The following is a 15,730-nucleotide window of genomic DNA, read 5'->3' on the forward strand; positions in this document are numbered from 1 at the left end:
CATAAGTGATGATTCCCTTGATAATCTTCATGATTAGTGATTCTCTCAATAAGTGATGATTCCCTTTATAATATTCCATGATTAGCGATTCTCTCCATAAGTGATGATTCCCTTGATAATCTTCTATGATTAGCGATTCTCTTGATCTTTCAATTAGGATTCTTGCGGAACCCATTGAAGGAGCGTCAGGTGAGGGCTAAGTGATCTCCAAGCATCATCCTTAAATTGATTCTCCATGAAAAATCGTCCGATCAATGACGTGACAGATTTTTGAAACTGACGAGCTCGGCTTCGAATGATGGGTCCCATAGGCATTTGAATGCTTAAAGATTGGACGTCCTCGTCATTTTTTCCTTCTTGAAAAGCTTTCTTGTTCTCCCGAACATAATATTCATCCGCTGCATCAAAAAAGTTTAAGTCAAAAACATTAAAAGTAGCGTGAACTTGGTACTCACCTGGGAGTTCAAGATTGTAGGCATTATCATTAATGCGTTCCAACACTGGAAAAGGCCCATCGCCACGGGGAGTAAGTTATGAATTTCGCAATTCTGAAAATCTTTCCTTCCTTAAGTGTAGCCAAACCCAATATCCTATCTCGAATACAACTTTCTTGCGCCCACGGTTAGCTTGTTTTGCGTAATTGTCAGCTGTCTTTCGTAGGTTATCCCGAACTTGAGAATGAAGTTGTTGGACAAATGCAGCCATTTTTCTACCATCAAAACTAACATGCTCATTGCGTGGCAATGACATAAGATCAAGAGAAGTTAATGGGTTAAAACCGTAAACAACCTCAAATTGAGAACAATTCGTAGAGCTATGAATAGTACGGTTATATGCAAATTCAGCATGAGCTAAACATTCTTCCCAACTCTTCAGATTCTCATCAACTAAAGCACATAACAAGCTATCCACAGTTCGATTAACAATTTATGTTTGACCATCAGTTTGTGGGTGGTGTGATGTGGAAAACATTAACTTTATACTTAATTTAGCCCAAAGTATTTTCAAAAAATAACTTAAAAATTGAGAATCTCTATCAGAAATAATGGATCTTGGAACACCATGCAATCTAAGAACCTCTTTGAAACATAATGAAGCAATATGCGAAGCATCAGTGGTTTTTGTACATGGAATAAAATATGCCATTTTTTAAAATCGATCAACCACAACAAATATTGAATCTTTACTAGATCTACTCCTAGGCAAACCTAATATAAAATCCATAAAATATCAACCCAAGGGGATTCAGGAATAGGTAGCGGAGTATACAAACCATGTGGATGAACAGTAGAAATCGATGAGGGGCACGTTGTACACCGACGAATTGTGGCTTCAACTTCGGCTTTCATTTGTGGCCAAAAAAATATTCCTGCAGGAAGTTAAGTGTCTTGTTCCTACAAAAGTGTCCCATCAAACCCCCCGAATGACTTTCCCAAATCAACAATTCTCTCAAAGAGCATTTAGGCATGCACAATTTATTTTCTCGCAGTAAATACCCCTAATGTACATGATACCTTTCAAATGCATGAGAATTACATTTAGCAAATATATCGGAGAAATTAGGGTATGCTGCATATAATTCTTTTAAATACGAAAAACCTAATAGCAGAGACTCAAGCGTGGTAACAAGTGCATACCCGCGTGACAATGCATCCACAACGATGTTTTCCTTTTTTTGTATGTAACAACATATGGGAAGGTGTCAATGAAGGAGATCCATCGGATGTGTCTCGTACTCAACTTACTTTGGGATTTGATATGCTTGAATGTTCATGATCAGTGTACACAACAAACTTACGATGACGTAAGTAATGTTGCCATGTTTGCAGGACCCACACTAAGGAGTACAATTCCTTATCGTAGGTTGAATAATTCAACGTAGCGCCATGTAGCTTTTCACTGAAAAATACAACGAGTCTCTTTTCTTGTGAGAGGATGACGTCAATACCTACACCAAAGGCATCACAATTAAGTTCAAACGATTTAGAGAAACCAGGTAAAGCAAGTACGGGTGCACATGTAAGTTTCGATTTCAAAGTATCAAAAGCATTTTGTTGTTCACTTCCCCACTCAAACTTATCCTCTTTTTTGGTAATTGCAGTTAAGGGTGCTGCAATAGTGCTGAAGTTCCGCATAAATCGACGGTAGAAACTTGCAAGGCCATGGAAACTGCAGACATTACGTACGCTAGTAGGTGTAGGCCACTCTTGGATGGCTGCAACCTTCGCAAGATCTACACATACTCAATCTTTTCCTACAATAAAACCCAAAAAGTTCCACTTGTCGACACAAAAGTCGCATTTTTTTAAGTTAGCATATAACTTCTCAGCCCGTAAAAAATCTAAAACTGCTTGTAAATGTTCAACATGTGTTTCAATAGAAGTACTATAAACAAGTATGTCATCAAAGTATACTACCACAAACTTATTTATAAAATTCCTTAAAACATGATTTATCAATCGCATGAATGTGCTTGGGGCATTAATAAGTCCAAATGGCATAACTAACCACTCATATAGACCAAAAGAAGTCTTGAAGGCAGTTTTTCATACATCACCTTGATTCATCCGAATTTGGTGATAGCCACTTTTAGAATCAATTTTGAAAAAAAATATAGAACCACACAAATTATCAAGCATGTTCAAATCTAGGAATTGGATGATGATACTTAACTGTTATAGCGTTGACGGCTCGGAAATCTACGCACATGCGCCAACCTCCATCTTTTTTTTGGCACCAATAGGACAGGTACAACATAAGGACTTAGGCTTTCACGAATCCAACCTTTGCTTAGTAGATCCTCCACTTGCCTTCGTATTTCTTTTACCTCATTTGGGTTGGCTCGATAGGCTGGCCGATTAGGAATTGATGCTCCCGGGACAAAATCAATTTGGAACTTAATTCCACGAGTGGGTGGTAAATCATGGGGTACTTCATCAGAAAAAACATCATCATACGTCTGCAATAAGTTAGCAAAACTAGATGGAAGTTTGTTAGAGTCATTTATGGAGAAATAAGTAGGTTTAAAAAGTAATAACAAACAATGAACTCCATGTTCTAAGCGTAAAGCTTCTTTTCTACACATAAAAAGATTAGACCTCTCACTCTAGTGTTTAAGATTCCAACTGGTTTCACCCTGAATCATTACACTCGTGTTTGATTTTTTAGTAGAAAGGTAGAGTATTTGAGAGTGGCTCGGGGCAGATGTATTTATTGGTGAGGATGAAGATTTGAGAGGTTGTGGGGTAGTTAGGCTATATGAAAGAGTAGATGCACTTGTATGGGGAGTACCTTTTGTTGCGGGTGATTCTAAGGAGGACTTCAAATTGGACTCCTCACATCGAGTTGATTCAGCGACATAGCCCACCATCTTGTTGTCTTTCTTTTGGTTCATTTTCTCTTTTGCTTCAGCGGAAAACTGTTTGTACAAATATTTTTTTATCTTTATCTACTTCTCGAGGACTCAACGACTTTAGAACTATGATCCGTCCAGCATGTGTGAAAGTATATCGGTTACGGCGGCCATCATGTACAACTTCTTTGTCAAATTGTCATGGTTTCCCAAGAAAAATATGACATGCTTACATTGGAAGTACATCGCATTTTACCTCATCCTCGTAACCTTGTAGCTCAATTCCCACCAACACTTGTTTGGTGACGTTGATTTCCCTACAATTATTGAGCCACTGTAGTTTGTAAGGCCTCGGGTCCAAATTTATCCTCAAATTAAGTCTTTTCACTGCGAGGTCACTAATGACATTAGTACAACTACCACCGTCAATGATAAGACTACATACCTTAGTCGCAATCTCATACCTTCCATGGAATAAATTTTTGCGTTGTTCGATATCTTCAACCTCCTTTGGAAGGGTGCTAAGAGCTCGGAGAGTGACTAATGTCAAATTGGACTCCGGTATGGATTCTACAACTTCCTGGTCGTAGGAATTTGCCTCATTGACCTTTTCAGTTTCTGATTCGGATTCGTACTAACCGGAGGTCGTAAGAACCACAAGATGCTTGTTTGGACATTGATTCGCAAAATGCCCTTGGCCTTGGCATTTGAAACATAACACATCTCGGCTATGGGTGGTGTTCTTTTGGGCATTTGTTGGCGGCTTAGGGTGCGTCGAATCAACTCCCGCTACCTCTTTTCCCTTATTGATATGTTGTGGAAGTTGCGCTTTAGGCAACCCTACAATTGAAGAAAGTTTAAACGTATTACTTTGCATCCACTTTGATTTTAGTTTCTTCTCCACCTTTATGGCGAAGTGTACCATCTCTTCGAGGTCCACGTATTGGTACATCTCTAACGCATCAACAATATCCCTTTGAAGCCCATTTGAGAATCTAGACATCATTTGCTCCTGATCTTCACAGATATCAGCTTGTAGAAGAAGTGTTTCAAGCTCCTTATAGTACTCCTCCACTGACCGGGACCCTTGTTGTATACTCTGCAATCTTCGAAATACTTCACGATGGTAATGAGGAGGAGCAAACCTCTTTCGCATGAGTGTACGAAGCTCTGTCCACATACGCACTGGAGCCTCCCTATTTCTACGGCGGTTGATGCTCAATTGGTCCCACTATGCAAGAGCATAGTTTGAAAACTCCATTATGGCCACACGGAGTTTTTGTTGGTCAATTAATTGTTGAACATCAAAGATTAGTTCTAACCTTCGTTCCCATTGCAAAAATGCTTCAGGGTCGGATTTTCCTTGAAACGGTGGCACTTGAAACTTGATCGAGTTGATAGCCTTATCTCCATCCCGTCGGTGATGGTTATTATGATGCCTAGGTCGTTCCCAATTTCCTTCAAACTCCTCATCATCGGGTTCGTCAAAGTTGTATGGGGGTGGGGGCCAGATGTTGCGTCTTTGCCTCAAATGCGGTTGAACATCATTTCGCCTCTCAGTTTCAGGTAACGATCGGACATTCTTTTGTAACTTTTGTTGATTTTCTTCCAGTTGATCCATCCTATTATTCATCACTTCCAATCCAGAATGGTGAAGAGTTTTGAACTCTTGTAAAATGGTATTGAGATGACCTTGTACATCAACTTGTTGAGAATTGGATCCTTCACCCCCTGCCATTAGAAAGAGAAGAAGGAAAAAAAAGAAAGAAAATAATCTTACTGGAACTCTCGTGTATCACTCCACATCTTATGTACTCCCCGTCTCACAAAAAAGACTCAAATCAAATCAATAGAATTCTCCCAAAGATGATAGCCAAAAAATCCAAACAATAGTGAAAACAAAAGAAATATAAGTTTAGAATGAAGGTAGAAGACAAATAATTTAAATAGGTTTTTTTTTTTTTGATAAAAAAAAAAGATGATTTGAGAACTAGAAGTAAATAAAAAATATCTTAAAATTTGATAACAACTTTTTTTTTTCGTTTTTTTTGCCCATTTTCTTTCATTTTTTTTTTGCTTTTTTTTCGACTTTTTTTTTTTTGCTTTTTTTTTTTCAAATAAGAACCGTGATATCAATCAAGAGATTGTGTCAACTAGCTCTGATACAAGATGATACGGCCTGACCGTATATAATTATAACCAATATAATTTTCTTACCCACAAAGTTCAATAGAACAAATGGATTAAGAATAAGAATAAAAGAAAAGAGAAGGAAATAGAAAAGATAGTGCAGAGAATGTGAATTAGTATGGATGATAACCAACCAAGAGAATAAGTCTCGGACTTGAAATCAATCCATAGGTAAAACACAAACAATAGGCTAAATCCCACTGCAAAGGATTGGAAGCCACAAACCGATGGAATCACTCCAAAGACCCGATTTGAGACTCTAAATGAGAGGAAATCACTCCCTAATACTAGAAAATTATAAAGGTGAAATTCGATTCAAGATGTAAAAAAAAGTTTTCATTACAATGATAGACAATGACCTTATATAGAGGTCATTGAGGAAAATAAAATGCAACAAATAATAAAGAAAACAAACCAAAAGGTAAGTCTAACTATAAGGAAATAAATAATTAGAAAAGTTTTAGATATGAAATTATACTATATGGAAACTTATAATAAAAGGAAATATATATTAAGGTAACTTCTAGAAGCCTCCATAAGTGATGATTCCCTTGATAATCTTCCATGATTAGTGATTCTCTCCATAAGTGATGATTCACTTGATAATATTCTATGATTAGCGATTCTCTCCATAAGTGATGATTCCCTTGATAATCTTCCATGATTAACGATTCTCTTGATCTTTCAATTGGGATTCTTGTGTGACCAATTGAAAGAGCGTTATGTGAGGGCTAAGTGGTCTCCAAACATTATTCTTAAATTAATTATCCATGAAAAATCGTCCGATTAATGCAGTGACGGATTTTTTAAACTGACGAACTCGGCTTCGAGTAATGGGTCCCACGGGCATTTGAATGCTTGAAGATTAGACGTCCTCGTCAAGTAATAGGGTTTTTGTTATCACAATTAGATATTAAGCCAAATAATCAAACTAAGATTTCCGCCCAACAAAAATAAAAGTGAGATTTTCGTCCAACATTTTGCATGTTAAAAAAACAGCGAATCTCGCTTCATTAACCGTCGGATTAAGTTGAAATTGTCAGAGAATATTCATGATTTGTTATTTTTTCAATCCAAAGGTGAGATTTTCGATCGAGTATTTGTAATTCGATCATGTTTACAGAATATGATATATTTTTTATGTTTACATTATTGATCTTGATTTTTCTTAAATTTGTAGTTTTTGTTGATTGATTGAGTGGTGATTGTAGCTAGCGTGTATGCATTCTTGTAAACTCTTATACCCGATTTGATCGTAGTTATTTTTTTCTTTGGTCTAGATGACCAAAGAAATTTTTATGGAATGTTGGTGATTCGTTAATTTTTCAATCCAACGGTAGAATTTTCGATTAAGTATATTTGTAATTTGACTAGAAGTTTACTAAATGTGACAAAAAAATTTTTTTATTTTTTTTAGTCTTGAATTTTTTTAAATTTGTAGTTTTTGTTGGTTGATTGAGTGGTGATGAAGGTATGGTTATATGCATTTTTTTAAAAAACTCTTATACTCGATTTGATTATAGTGGATTTTTTAAAATGACCATTTGTTTTTTCCCTTTATCTTGAAGTATTTTTCACATAAATAAATTATCATATCTTTTTCATATTTTATTTACACATATAATTAATTACCGTTACTCATATTTTTGCAAGGGGATTGCATTTTTTCATTAATATATAGTAAAAATTCTTATAGTAATTTTTTTTGTTTAGTTTTAAAAATTTTAAATTTGATTATTTGAAAATTAACTATCGTATTCTTCTTCTATTAATTCTTTCATTCTTCTTATTATTATTGTGTATTCTTTTTAGTTAATGCTAATTGATTCTCTTATTTATATCGTGATGCCAAAAAAATTAAAAAAGAAAGATCAAGTAAAAAAAAAATCACAATGCCTGTATTTTTTATATGTTTTTTTTTAATAAATATAATTTCGAATATTATATAATGATAAATTTTTATATTCTTATTGTATATGAATTTTTTTAATCGATTTGATTTTGAATATTAAATTTTTTTTTTTTTTTAATTTTGTAAATTGTGTTAAATTTTTTAGTTTTGTATTTGAAGAAATATTTGGGAATATAAAAAATTATGCTAAGTTGTAATACATAAAAATGAATTTATTTAGTATTTTCATTGTTATTGTGTACATATGTGTCTAATAATATTTTACAAAATATATATTTTATCTCATATTACTTTAAAAAATAAGGAGTCATCGTTATCAATATCTCATATTAATATATATATCAACGATATATGCCATATTTTCCTTAATAAATTGATATTTTCCCACATTAAATTTTATAAATAAAAAAGAATTTATAATTATTGTTACAAATATAAAAATCTATATTAAGTCATATAAGTATTCGCCTTTAAATGTACGATAAAAATAGTATAAATTTAATTCTTGATGCGTTTGGATTAACTTTTGGCATTTAATTCTTGATCTGTTTGGATTAACTTTTGGCATGAGTTTTTGGCTTTTGCTTCTAGAAGAAATATTTTCTACTTGTTTGCATTGGCTTTCGTCCAAAAGACAGAAACACTTTTAAATTGAAATTACTGTTTTATCTTTAATAATAATAATAAAAATAATAATAATAATAAATACAATAATATAATATAATACTACTATAATATAAAAATAATTAATTCATATATATAATATAAATTTATATATATTATATTTTAATAAAAAATTAAATTATTGTTTTTAATTTATATGTTATACTTTAATTAAAATTTAAAATTATAATTAAGATACTAAATTTAAATAGGAGTATATAAATTTATTAATTATACTAAAATTATTAATTTAATTTATAGAATTTTAAAATAAATTTTAAAATACAGATAATTTAATATTTGATTGTAAATTTTATTTGTAATTTATATATTATCCTTAAATTTTAAATTTTAAATTTAAATAACTAAAATTTAAAAATATATTTTTTATACTATAATTTAAAATCTTTAAATATAATTAATAAAATTTAAAAATAAATTATAAAAGTTTTATAGAAAAATAATATTATATTAACATCGTGTCATTTTGAATAATTTTAACGGTTCAAAACACTTTCAACTCTATTACATCTAAACAATTTTTTATAAAAGCTGCTTTTATACAGATTCACCCAAACACAAAATCAATCTGCTTTCTACATTTGTACTTCTACTTTTGACTTCTGCTTATTTTTTAAACAAATTCAAACGGATCCTCAATAATCCAAATATTATTGAATTAATTATTTTTTTGATTAAAATCAAATTTCTAAATCTAACATTTGGTTATTTCTAGAATTTTTAAAAATATTTTATTGTAATTTATCATTTTTTTTAATAGATGTTTAATTTATTATTTTAAGACATGATTATTCGAAGAATATGTATAATTTATCGTATAAAATATTCATGGATATAACAAACTTTTTGCTAGTATAGATATAATTAAAGGTAAGGCTGACTTTGAAAGTTATAGTTCAACACGAAATTATTCATTAATTGCCCCCAAGTCAAATACTTTTACTTCCTACCAATATATATAATTATAATATTGCTTCGCTTTGCTATACCTACAAAATTGAGGGCATGTTTGTTCGTAGGGTTTTTAAAAATCTTATTATTTTAAAAACTTTTTTCTAAAAAAATATTAAATTAAATATTCATTATTTATTTTATTAAAATTTAATTTTATATTTAAAATATCACATCAATACATATTTATATCATATTAAACAATTATTTCAATTTAAACTTTTGCTATTCAAAATCTAAATCCAAAATCCATAAATATATCAAATACACCGGGTTTGTTTATTTGAGGAATTATTTTTTATTTATTTATTTTTGTTTTAATTTGGGGTTTTAGTTTGAACAACAAATTAGATGGGATGTTTTCTAAAAATATAATTAATAATAATATTTTATATAAAAAAATATAACAATTGCTTAGTAAAAATATGAATAGTTGTTGAACTTGTTATTTTAAATGTAAGATAAATATTTAAATGCTATATTAAAAAATTGAATATTAAATAATGAAAAAATTATGAGAAAACCCATGTATAAAATTTTTTATAATTTTTTTATTTATTTACATCTAATTTAACTTTCCAACCCATATGTTTAAATAAAAATAAGAGTAAAATAGACGACAAAAAACCAAAAGAAAAAAAAAAATCTGGCTATGTTTCTGTAGACCAATTTTATTAAATTTTATTATTTGGACTATGCATTTTTCGATTTTTTTTTTCTCTCACAAAACATCCGATCAAACATTATTTAAATATCAAATTCAAACCAAATTTTCTAAAACTTAACCAAAAGAAACATAAGTGATAGAATTAAAAAAAATAATAATAAAAAAAAATCGGAGCTACAAATATGTATGCAAAAGTAAAGGAACGTAGGTACTGTGTATTTGTTTGAAGTTTCAATTGTATTAGACTATAGTAATTTTATTTTTATTAAAAAATTCATTTTAAATTTTATATGGCTAGTTTAAACATCATATTAAAAATTTATTTTCATTCAAAATATTATATTTAAATAATTTTTCTATGTAAAAGAATTTATACATTTAATATATTTATATATTTTGCAGTATCTCAATAATCATTTTTAGTAAAAAGATGATATTTTTAGTTTGATATATATATTTTTTTGTATGAGGTAAGGAGAATTGATCGTTAATATAAAAAATAATATTTTATATTAAATATTAATTTTTTTTATAGAAAAAATAGAATATACATTATATATGTTAAAATCGTGTTTGAAATTTATTTTTTGTTGGACAAACAAACCCTCTTGTCTAATGCATATTTTAAAAGGTACTTTTATATAAAATATTACATAAATAAATAAGCAAAAACAGCAGTAAATTGATGCTCTATTTGTATTTCGGCTTTCTCATATTTTTTCCCATTATTTAATTAATATCCAACTTCTTTCTAATATAGCATTTAAATATTTATTTTACATTTAAAATAAAAAGTTCAACAACTATTCTTTTACTTTAAAAATATCAAAATATATAAAGATACTATATATATATATATATATATGTAAACACACCTTGATTTTTTTCGATAAATTTAGAATAACTTTAATATAGATCACGTCACGATATGGAAAACGCGTCTTCATGATTATATTGTATTAATATACCATAAATTTTACTTTTTAGAGATGCTTTCTAAAATAATTTATCATTTCTACATATGTGTTTTTTTCCATTTCTAAAAAATACATTTTTCTAAAAAAATATTAATATATTACAAGTTCACTGTTATAAGTTCACTCCCTACGCCACCGAGTGATCCCTTATGAGACTTAAAATATATTTTTTATTGATAAAATATGAATTTGTTTACTTAGTATTTATTGTTGTATTTGTATTTTGATTTTTAGGTAAATAGTTATTGTATATGATATTTTGTTATAAAAATTAATGTATTTTTTTTTATAGTAAATCAAAATATTATACAATAAATAAACTGACAAAAAAAAAAAAAAAGAGAGTAAACATAACCACTTTCCATGATTTTCTACTAATATTACTATCCATATACTTTATGAATATCATATAATTTTATTCAAAGGATGAGCACATTACTACTTAAATTTGTAAAGCAAAGCAATAATATATATGAATAAGAAAAAAAAAAAAAAAACAAAAAAAATTTCTTGTAAATATTCTAAAATCCTAGAACTTTAACCGAAAATTTGTTAATAGTACTACTAATACAATAATTATTGATTTAATTCGGAGACATCAATTATATCATAAAATTAATATTTCGGCTTGTTTGTTAATCCGTGAGATTTTGGTTTTAGTTTTATTATTTCATATGTTTTCTTCGAAAAATATCAAATCAAATATCTAATTTTTATTTATTACTATATTACATTAAAATTTAATTTTATATTCAAAATATCACATTAAATAACTATTTAAATTCAAAATTTTCCTATTCAAAATCAAAACCAAAACTCCACAACGAAACACACAATTTTTATTTTATTTTCTAGATAATTTATTTTAATATAGTGCCAATAAATAACTTTTTGTTCAATTTTAGGTCACTGATGCATAAACATGAAGAAACATTAAAGAAGTAAGACAGGAATTCATAGTTAAGAGTTAAAATATATGTCATGCATGACAACCATGCAAAGCCCAATCACATTAATTTCCTAATTTAGAAAATGATAAATTAATAAAAACAATCAGTTATCTAATAATAGCTAGAGAAGGGCAATAAACAAATCATCCATCTTAGATTTCCAATAATAATAATAATAATAATAATAATTTGAGGTATCGTGTTTCAGTATTATCCTCACTTTTAATAATTAAACAATTATATATGCACATCCCTTTCCTGTCCTTACATTTGCTTTATTTGAAAATTTCAATAAATTAAGGCAACCTATTTGTTTCGTTAGTCGGCAGGTTCAGACAGTGTGTACACATATATTAGATATATTTCTTTATGAAGATATTTATTTGGATTTATTCATACCTCGTATCGTATTATGTATGGTTATTGCGTGATACATTAGCGTGGCTTGGTTTGGGGGTTTGGATTTTGAGTTAGAGAGATTTGAATACTACAAATTTTGAATTTGAATAATTGTATGATGTGATATAAATAGGTATTAATGTGATGTTTTGAATGTAAAATTATTTTTTAGTATAATATAAAAAATTAAAAATAGGTGTTTGATTTGATATTTTTGGGGGAAAAAAATAGGATAAATAGTGTATTGAAATCCAAACAAACACACATGTTTGTTTAGAATTTATCGGTAGTGTTTATTTTGTGTTTCTCTGGATTGATGTGTTTTTTAACATTAGGTACGTTGATTATATCGTAAATATAAAAATAATATGTTATATTGAATTGTTTATTTTTTTGTTAGTGTATAAAATATATATTAAGTGCTAACAAATATCACATAGTATTGTTACAAACAACACACCGTATTTGTTAATGTAATACAAATACAACACACATTATAATCTCATACAATATATAATAATTGATTTTAACACATGACATATTCTTATACAATACATTTGTAATTATAAACAAACAATACATGCCTTTATATACACATGTGTTGCGTATGACAAGGATGTGTGATGTTTGTAATGTTTGTATATATAACGCGTGCTGACTTTTCAGTACAGTAATCATTCCTTATATTTTATATATTGCATGAATGTGTACATATTTTGTATTTTTAAATAATATCTATGAAAATTGTGTCACTAAAAAAAACATTTGATGAACAAATCCATTGTTTTACACAATTTTATTATGATATATGAAAAACCTTAAAAGTATTGGTAATAGAAAATTGTATTTTTGAATTTTGATTTATATTGTTAGCAAATAATCTAATCATCCAAATGAGTCAGTTGGGTGGGCCTACTTGAAGAGTTTAAGTGAATAAAGGCCCATATAAGAAGCAATCTAAATTGATGTATTTGATGGTGACCTTGGAGTAAAATTTGATATGAATATTCTGGTCCCCATCCATACAACATATAGGAATTCTTGTTTTGAGAATTTAGAAAATTAAATGATAATTAAATATCTAGTTTATTCTCAAAATTGAATTATGGTGAATGACAAATAGATAACATTATCCATATCATATAATTAAATACCGAATTGAATTCCAAACTTGGATCGAATGTCGGAGTGAGGCGGTGAGCCCACAGATTGGATAAAAGAATTCAGAAAAACTTTATTTATACCAAACGGATAAGTTATAGCTTAAAATTGATTTTCATATCCAAAATTCTGAGATCATATATGTAGACATTAAAAATTAAATTAAATATCATGTAATTTGAAAGAAATAAAATTTCAATAATATAAATATATGTTATTTAATTATGTACATATGTTAATTTTTGTACAATAAGTATCAACCATTAATGCAAAAATATGCTTAAAATGGAAGATATCGTACAAATATTACGTGCATAAATAGAGTCATAATAAATTTGGCAGCAAAATAAATTAATCTTGTCAATAAAGGAAGTATATAAATTAATATCTTCCAAAAAAGAAAATGATATAAAGATCTTGTCAATAAAGGAAGTATATAAATTAATATCTTCCAAAAAAGACAATGATATAAAAATTTTGGCGAAAAAGGAAGGTGCACAATCAAATCCGTCAAGAATGGAAAACAACATCTGATGGAAAAGGAAAAATTATAAAATCTTTCCATCAACGTGGCACCATCCGAAGAGGAAGCCAAGGCCACTCTCCCCTATAAATAGGAGCCTTGGCCAATTCATTACACAACAAAGTTCATTTGAAGACTCGCGCAAGGGTAAGTCTCCCTAGACTCTCTGCAATGTTCTTCATGTTCTTCGTGTCCTTCGAAGCATTCTTCGTCGAAAGTCATTAATTTGGACAAATGATCCAATATTGGTTGACGAATAGATGGAGTTAACGTTCTTCGTCGTATGTCCGAGTCGGATGAAGGATCAAAGCTCACAAAGCCATCGAGAAATCTATCAAAGCCAAGGAAGAGCCTCCAAAGTCGCTCCCAAAGCTTCAAGATGTTCATCGCGTTCTTCATCAAAGGCGCAAACTCAGCCCTCTTCGATCCAAAAGTCAAAGGGATACGTCGCCAAAAGCGTTACGGAGCACCAAATATACCTCCTCAAAGATCAAAGTTGCGGATCGTCTAAAGAAGACAACAAATCCAAAGCCGATGATGAAATCGCCCACATGGAGACCAAAGCTCTCTAAAAGGCGGTAAAGCCAAAGCAAAGGTCAAAGTCGTGGATCGTCTAAAGAAGACAACAAATCCAAAGACGATGATCAAATCGCCACCACGGAGACCAAAGTCCTCCAAAAACGGCAAAGTCAAATCAAAGATCAAAGCCTCGGATCGTTCAAAGAGGACATCAAATCCAAAGCCGACGATCAAATCGCCTGCACGGAAACCAAAGCTCTCCAAAAGCCGAAAAAGTCAAAACGAAGACCAAACCTCTTCGGATCAAAGAAGCCATAGAAAACCAAGATGGAAAATAAATCGACCCGGAAGGAGAATCAAAGGACCCATTTAGAGAATAGGACCCGCTTTAAATTCAAATCAAATATAATTTGTACAAATTTTGTGTTTATTAAAAATGACACAATTTTTTTGTCCACAGATTTTTGGCACGCCCAGTGGGACAACTCTACCTTTCATCTCTTTTTCCGTCGAATTCTCAAACGATCAATGGCTTCCTACAAGATCAAGACTTTCAACGCTGTGTCGAAAGCTGGTGCTCTAGCCGCCGCCACCAAAGGAGTCATTGCTACTACATCAAGAACCTTAAGTGCTTCAACGAATGCTTGAGTGATGACACGAAGCATGGCTAAAAGAGTACTGTCATTTTCGAGGATGCACATCCGAAAATCACAGAGCAAAACTTACTCTATGAGGAGGACGAAAGCTTCAAGAGTACCTCCGCACCGGGCACCCCTCAAGAAGTTGCAACTAATTCTACTGCATCGAGTTATGCCCCGGTGATGACCACGAATGCTTCAAACATAGAAGACCAACTTGTTGCACTGGCCAAAGTTGTTGAAGGGATGTCTCAACATATGCATCAACAAGACAATGTCATTGCAAAACTGCTTGCAAAATTAGACAAGCCGGAACCAACCAACCAGAATGCTTCAGAGGCCCAAAATGAAGCAGAACTATCCATGGATCAACGCCACAGTAAAGAAAAAATGGCGGGACCAATACCATTTCAAGCATCATCTGACTCATTCATCCATCTATCCGAACTTGACGAGTATATCAAAGGAGCTCTCAAAAGGGAGTTTGAAGGAAGTTCAAGGCCAACAAATATGTATGCTAAGCCTTACACTTCAAGGATCGATGCCCTCAAGATGCCGTTGGGATATCAACCGCCGAAGTTCCAACAATTTTATGGCAAAGGCAACCCAAATCAGCATGTAGCACACTTCATGGAAACATGCAACAACGCTGGGACATATGGCGATCTCTTGGTGAAGCAGTTCGTACGGTCATTAAAAGGCAACGCCTTCGACTGGTACATCGACCTGGAGGCTGGTTCCATCGACAGTTGGGAGCAGTTGGAGTACGAGTTCTTGAACCGGTTCTACAGCACGAAAAGAACCATC

General features: G+C 30.7%; 1 protein-coding gene across 1 annotated transcript; it reads right to left on the bottom strand.

Moving 5' to 3' along the window:
* Positions 1–531: 531 nt before the first annotated feature.
* LOC127264730 (uncharacterized) lies at positions 532–4,532 on the bottom strand. Its single transcript, XM_051294233.1, has 7 exons — positions 4,146–4,532; positions 3,798–3,986; positions 3,609–3,686; positions 2,785–2,959; positions 1,994–2,233; positions 1,799–1,948; positions 532–887 (listed from the first exon to the last, which is right to left on the bottom strand). The coding sequence occupies exons 1-7, from the start codon at positions 4,530–4,532 to the stop codon at positions 532–534; spliced, it is 1,575 nt and encodes a 524-aa protein (XP_051150190.1).
* Between the last annotated feature and the right edge of the window lie 11,198 nt (positions 4,533–15,730).

The sequence above is a fragment of the Andrographis paniculata genome, unplaced genomic scaffold, assembly GCF_009805555.1.
Source record: "Andrographis paniculata isolate CXL003 unplaced genomic scaffold, ASM980555v1 Contig71END, whole genome shotgun sequence".
Lineage (NCBI taxonomy): Eukaryota > Viridiplantae > Streptophyta > Magnoliopsida > Lamiales > Acanthaceae > Andrographis > Andrographis paniculata.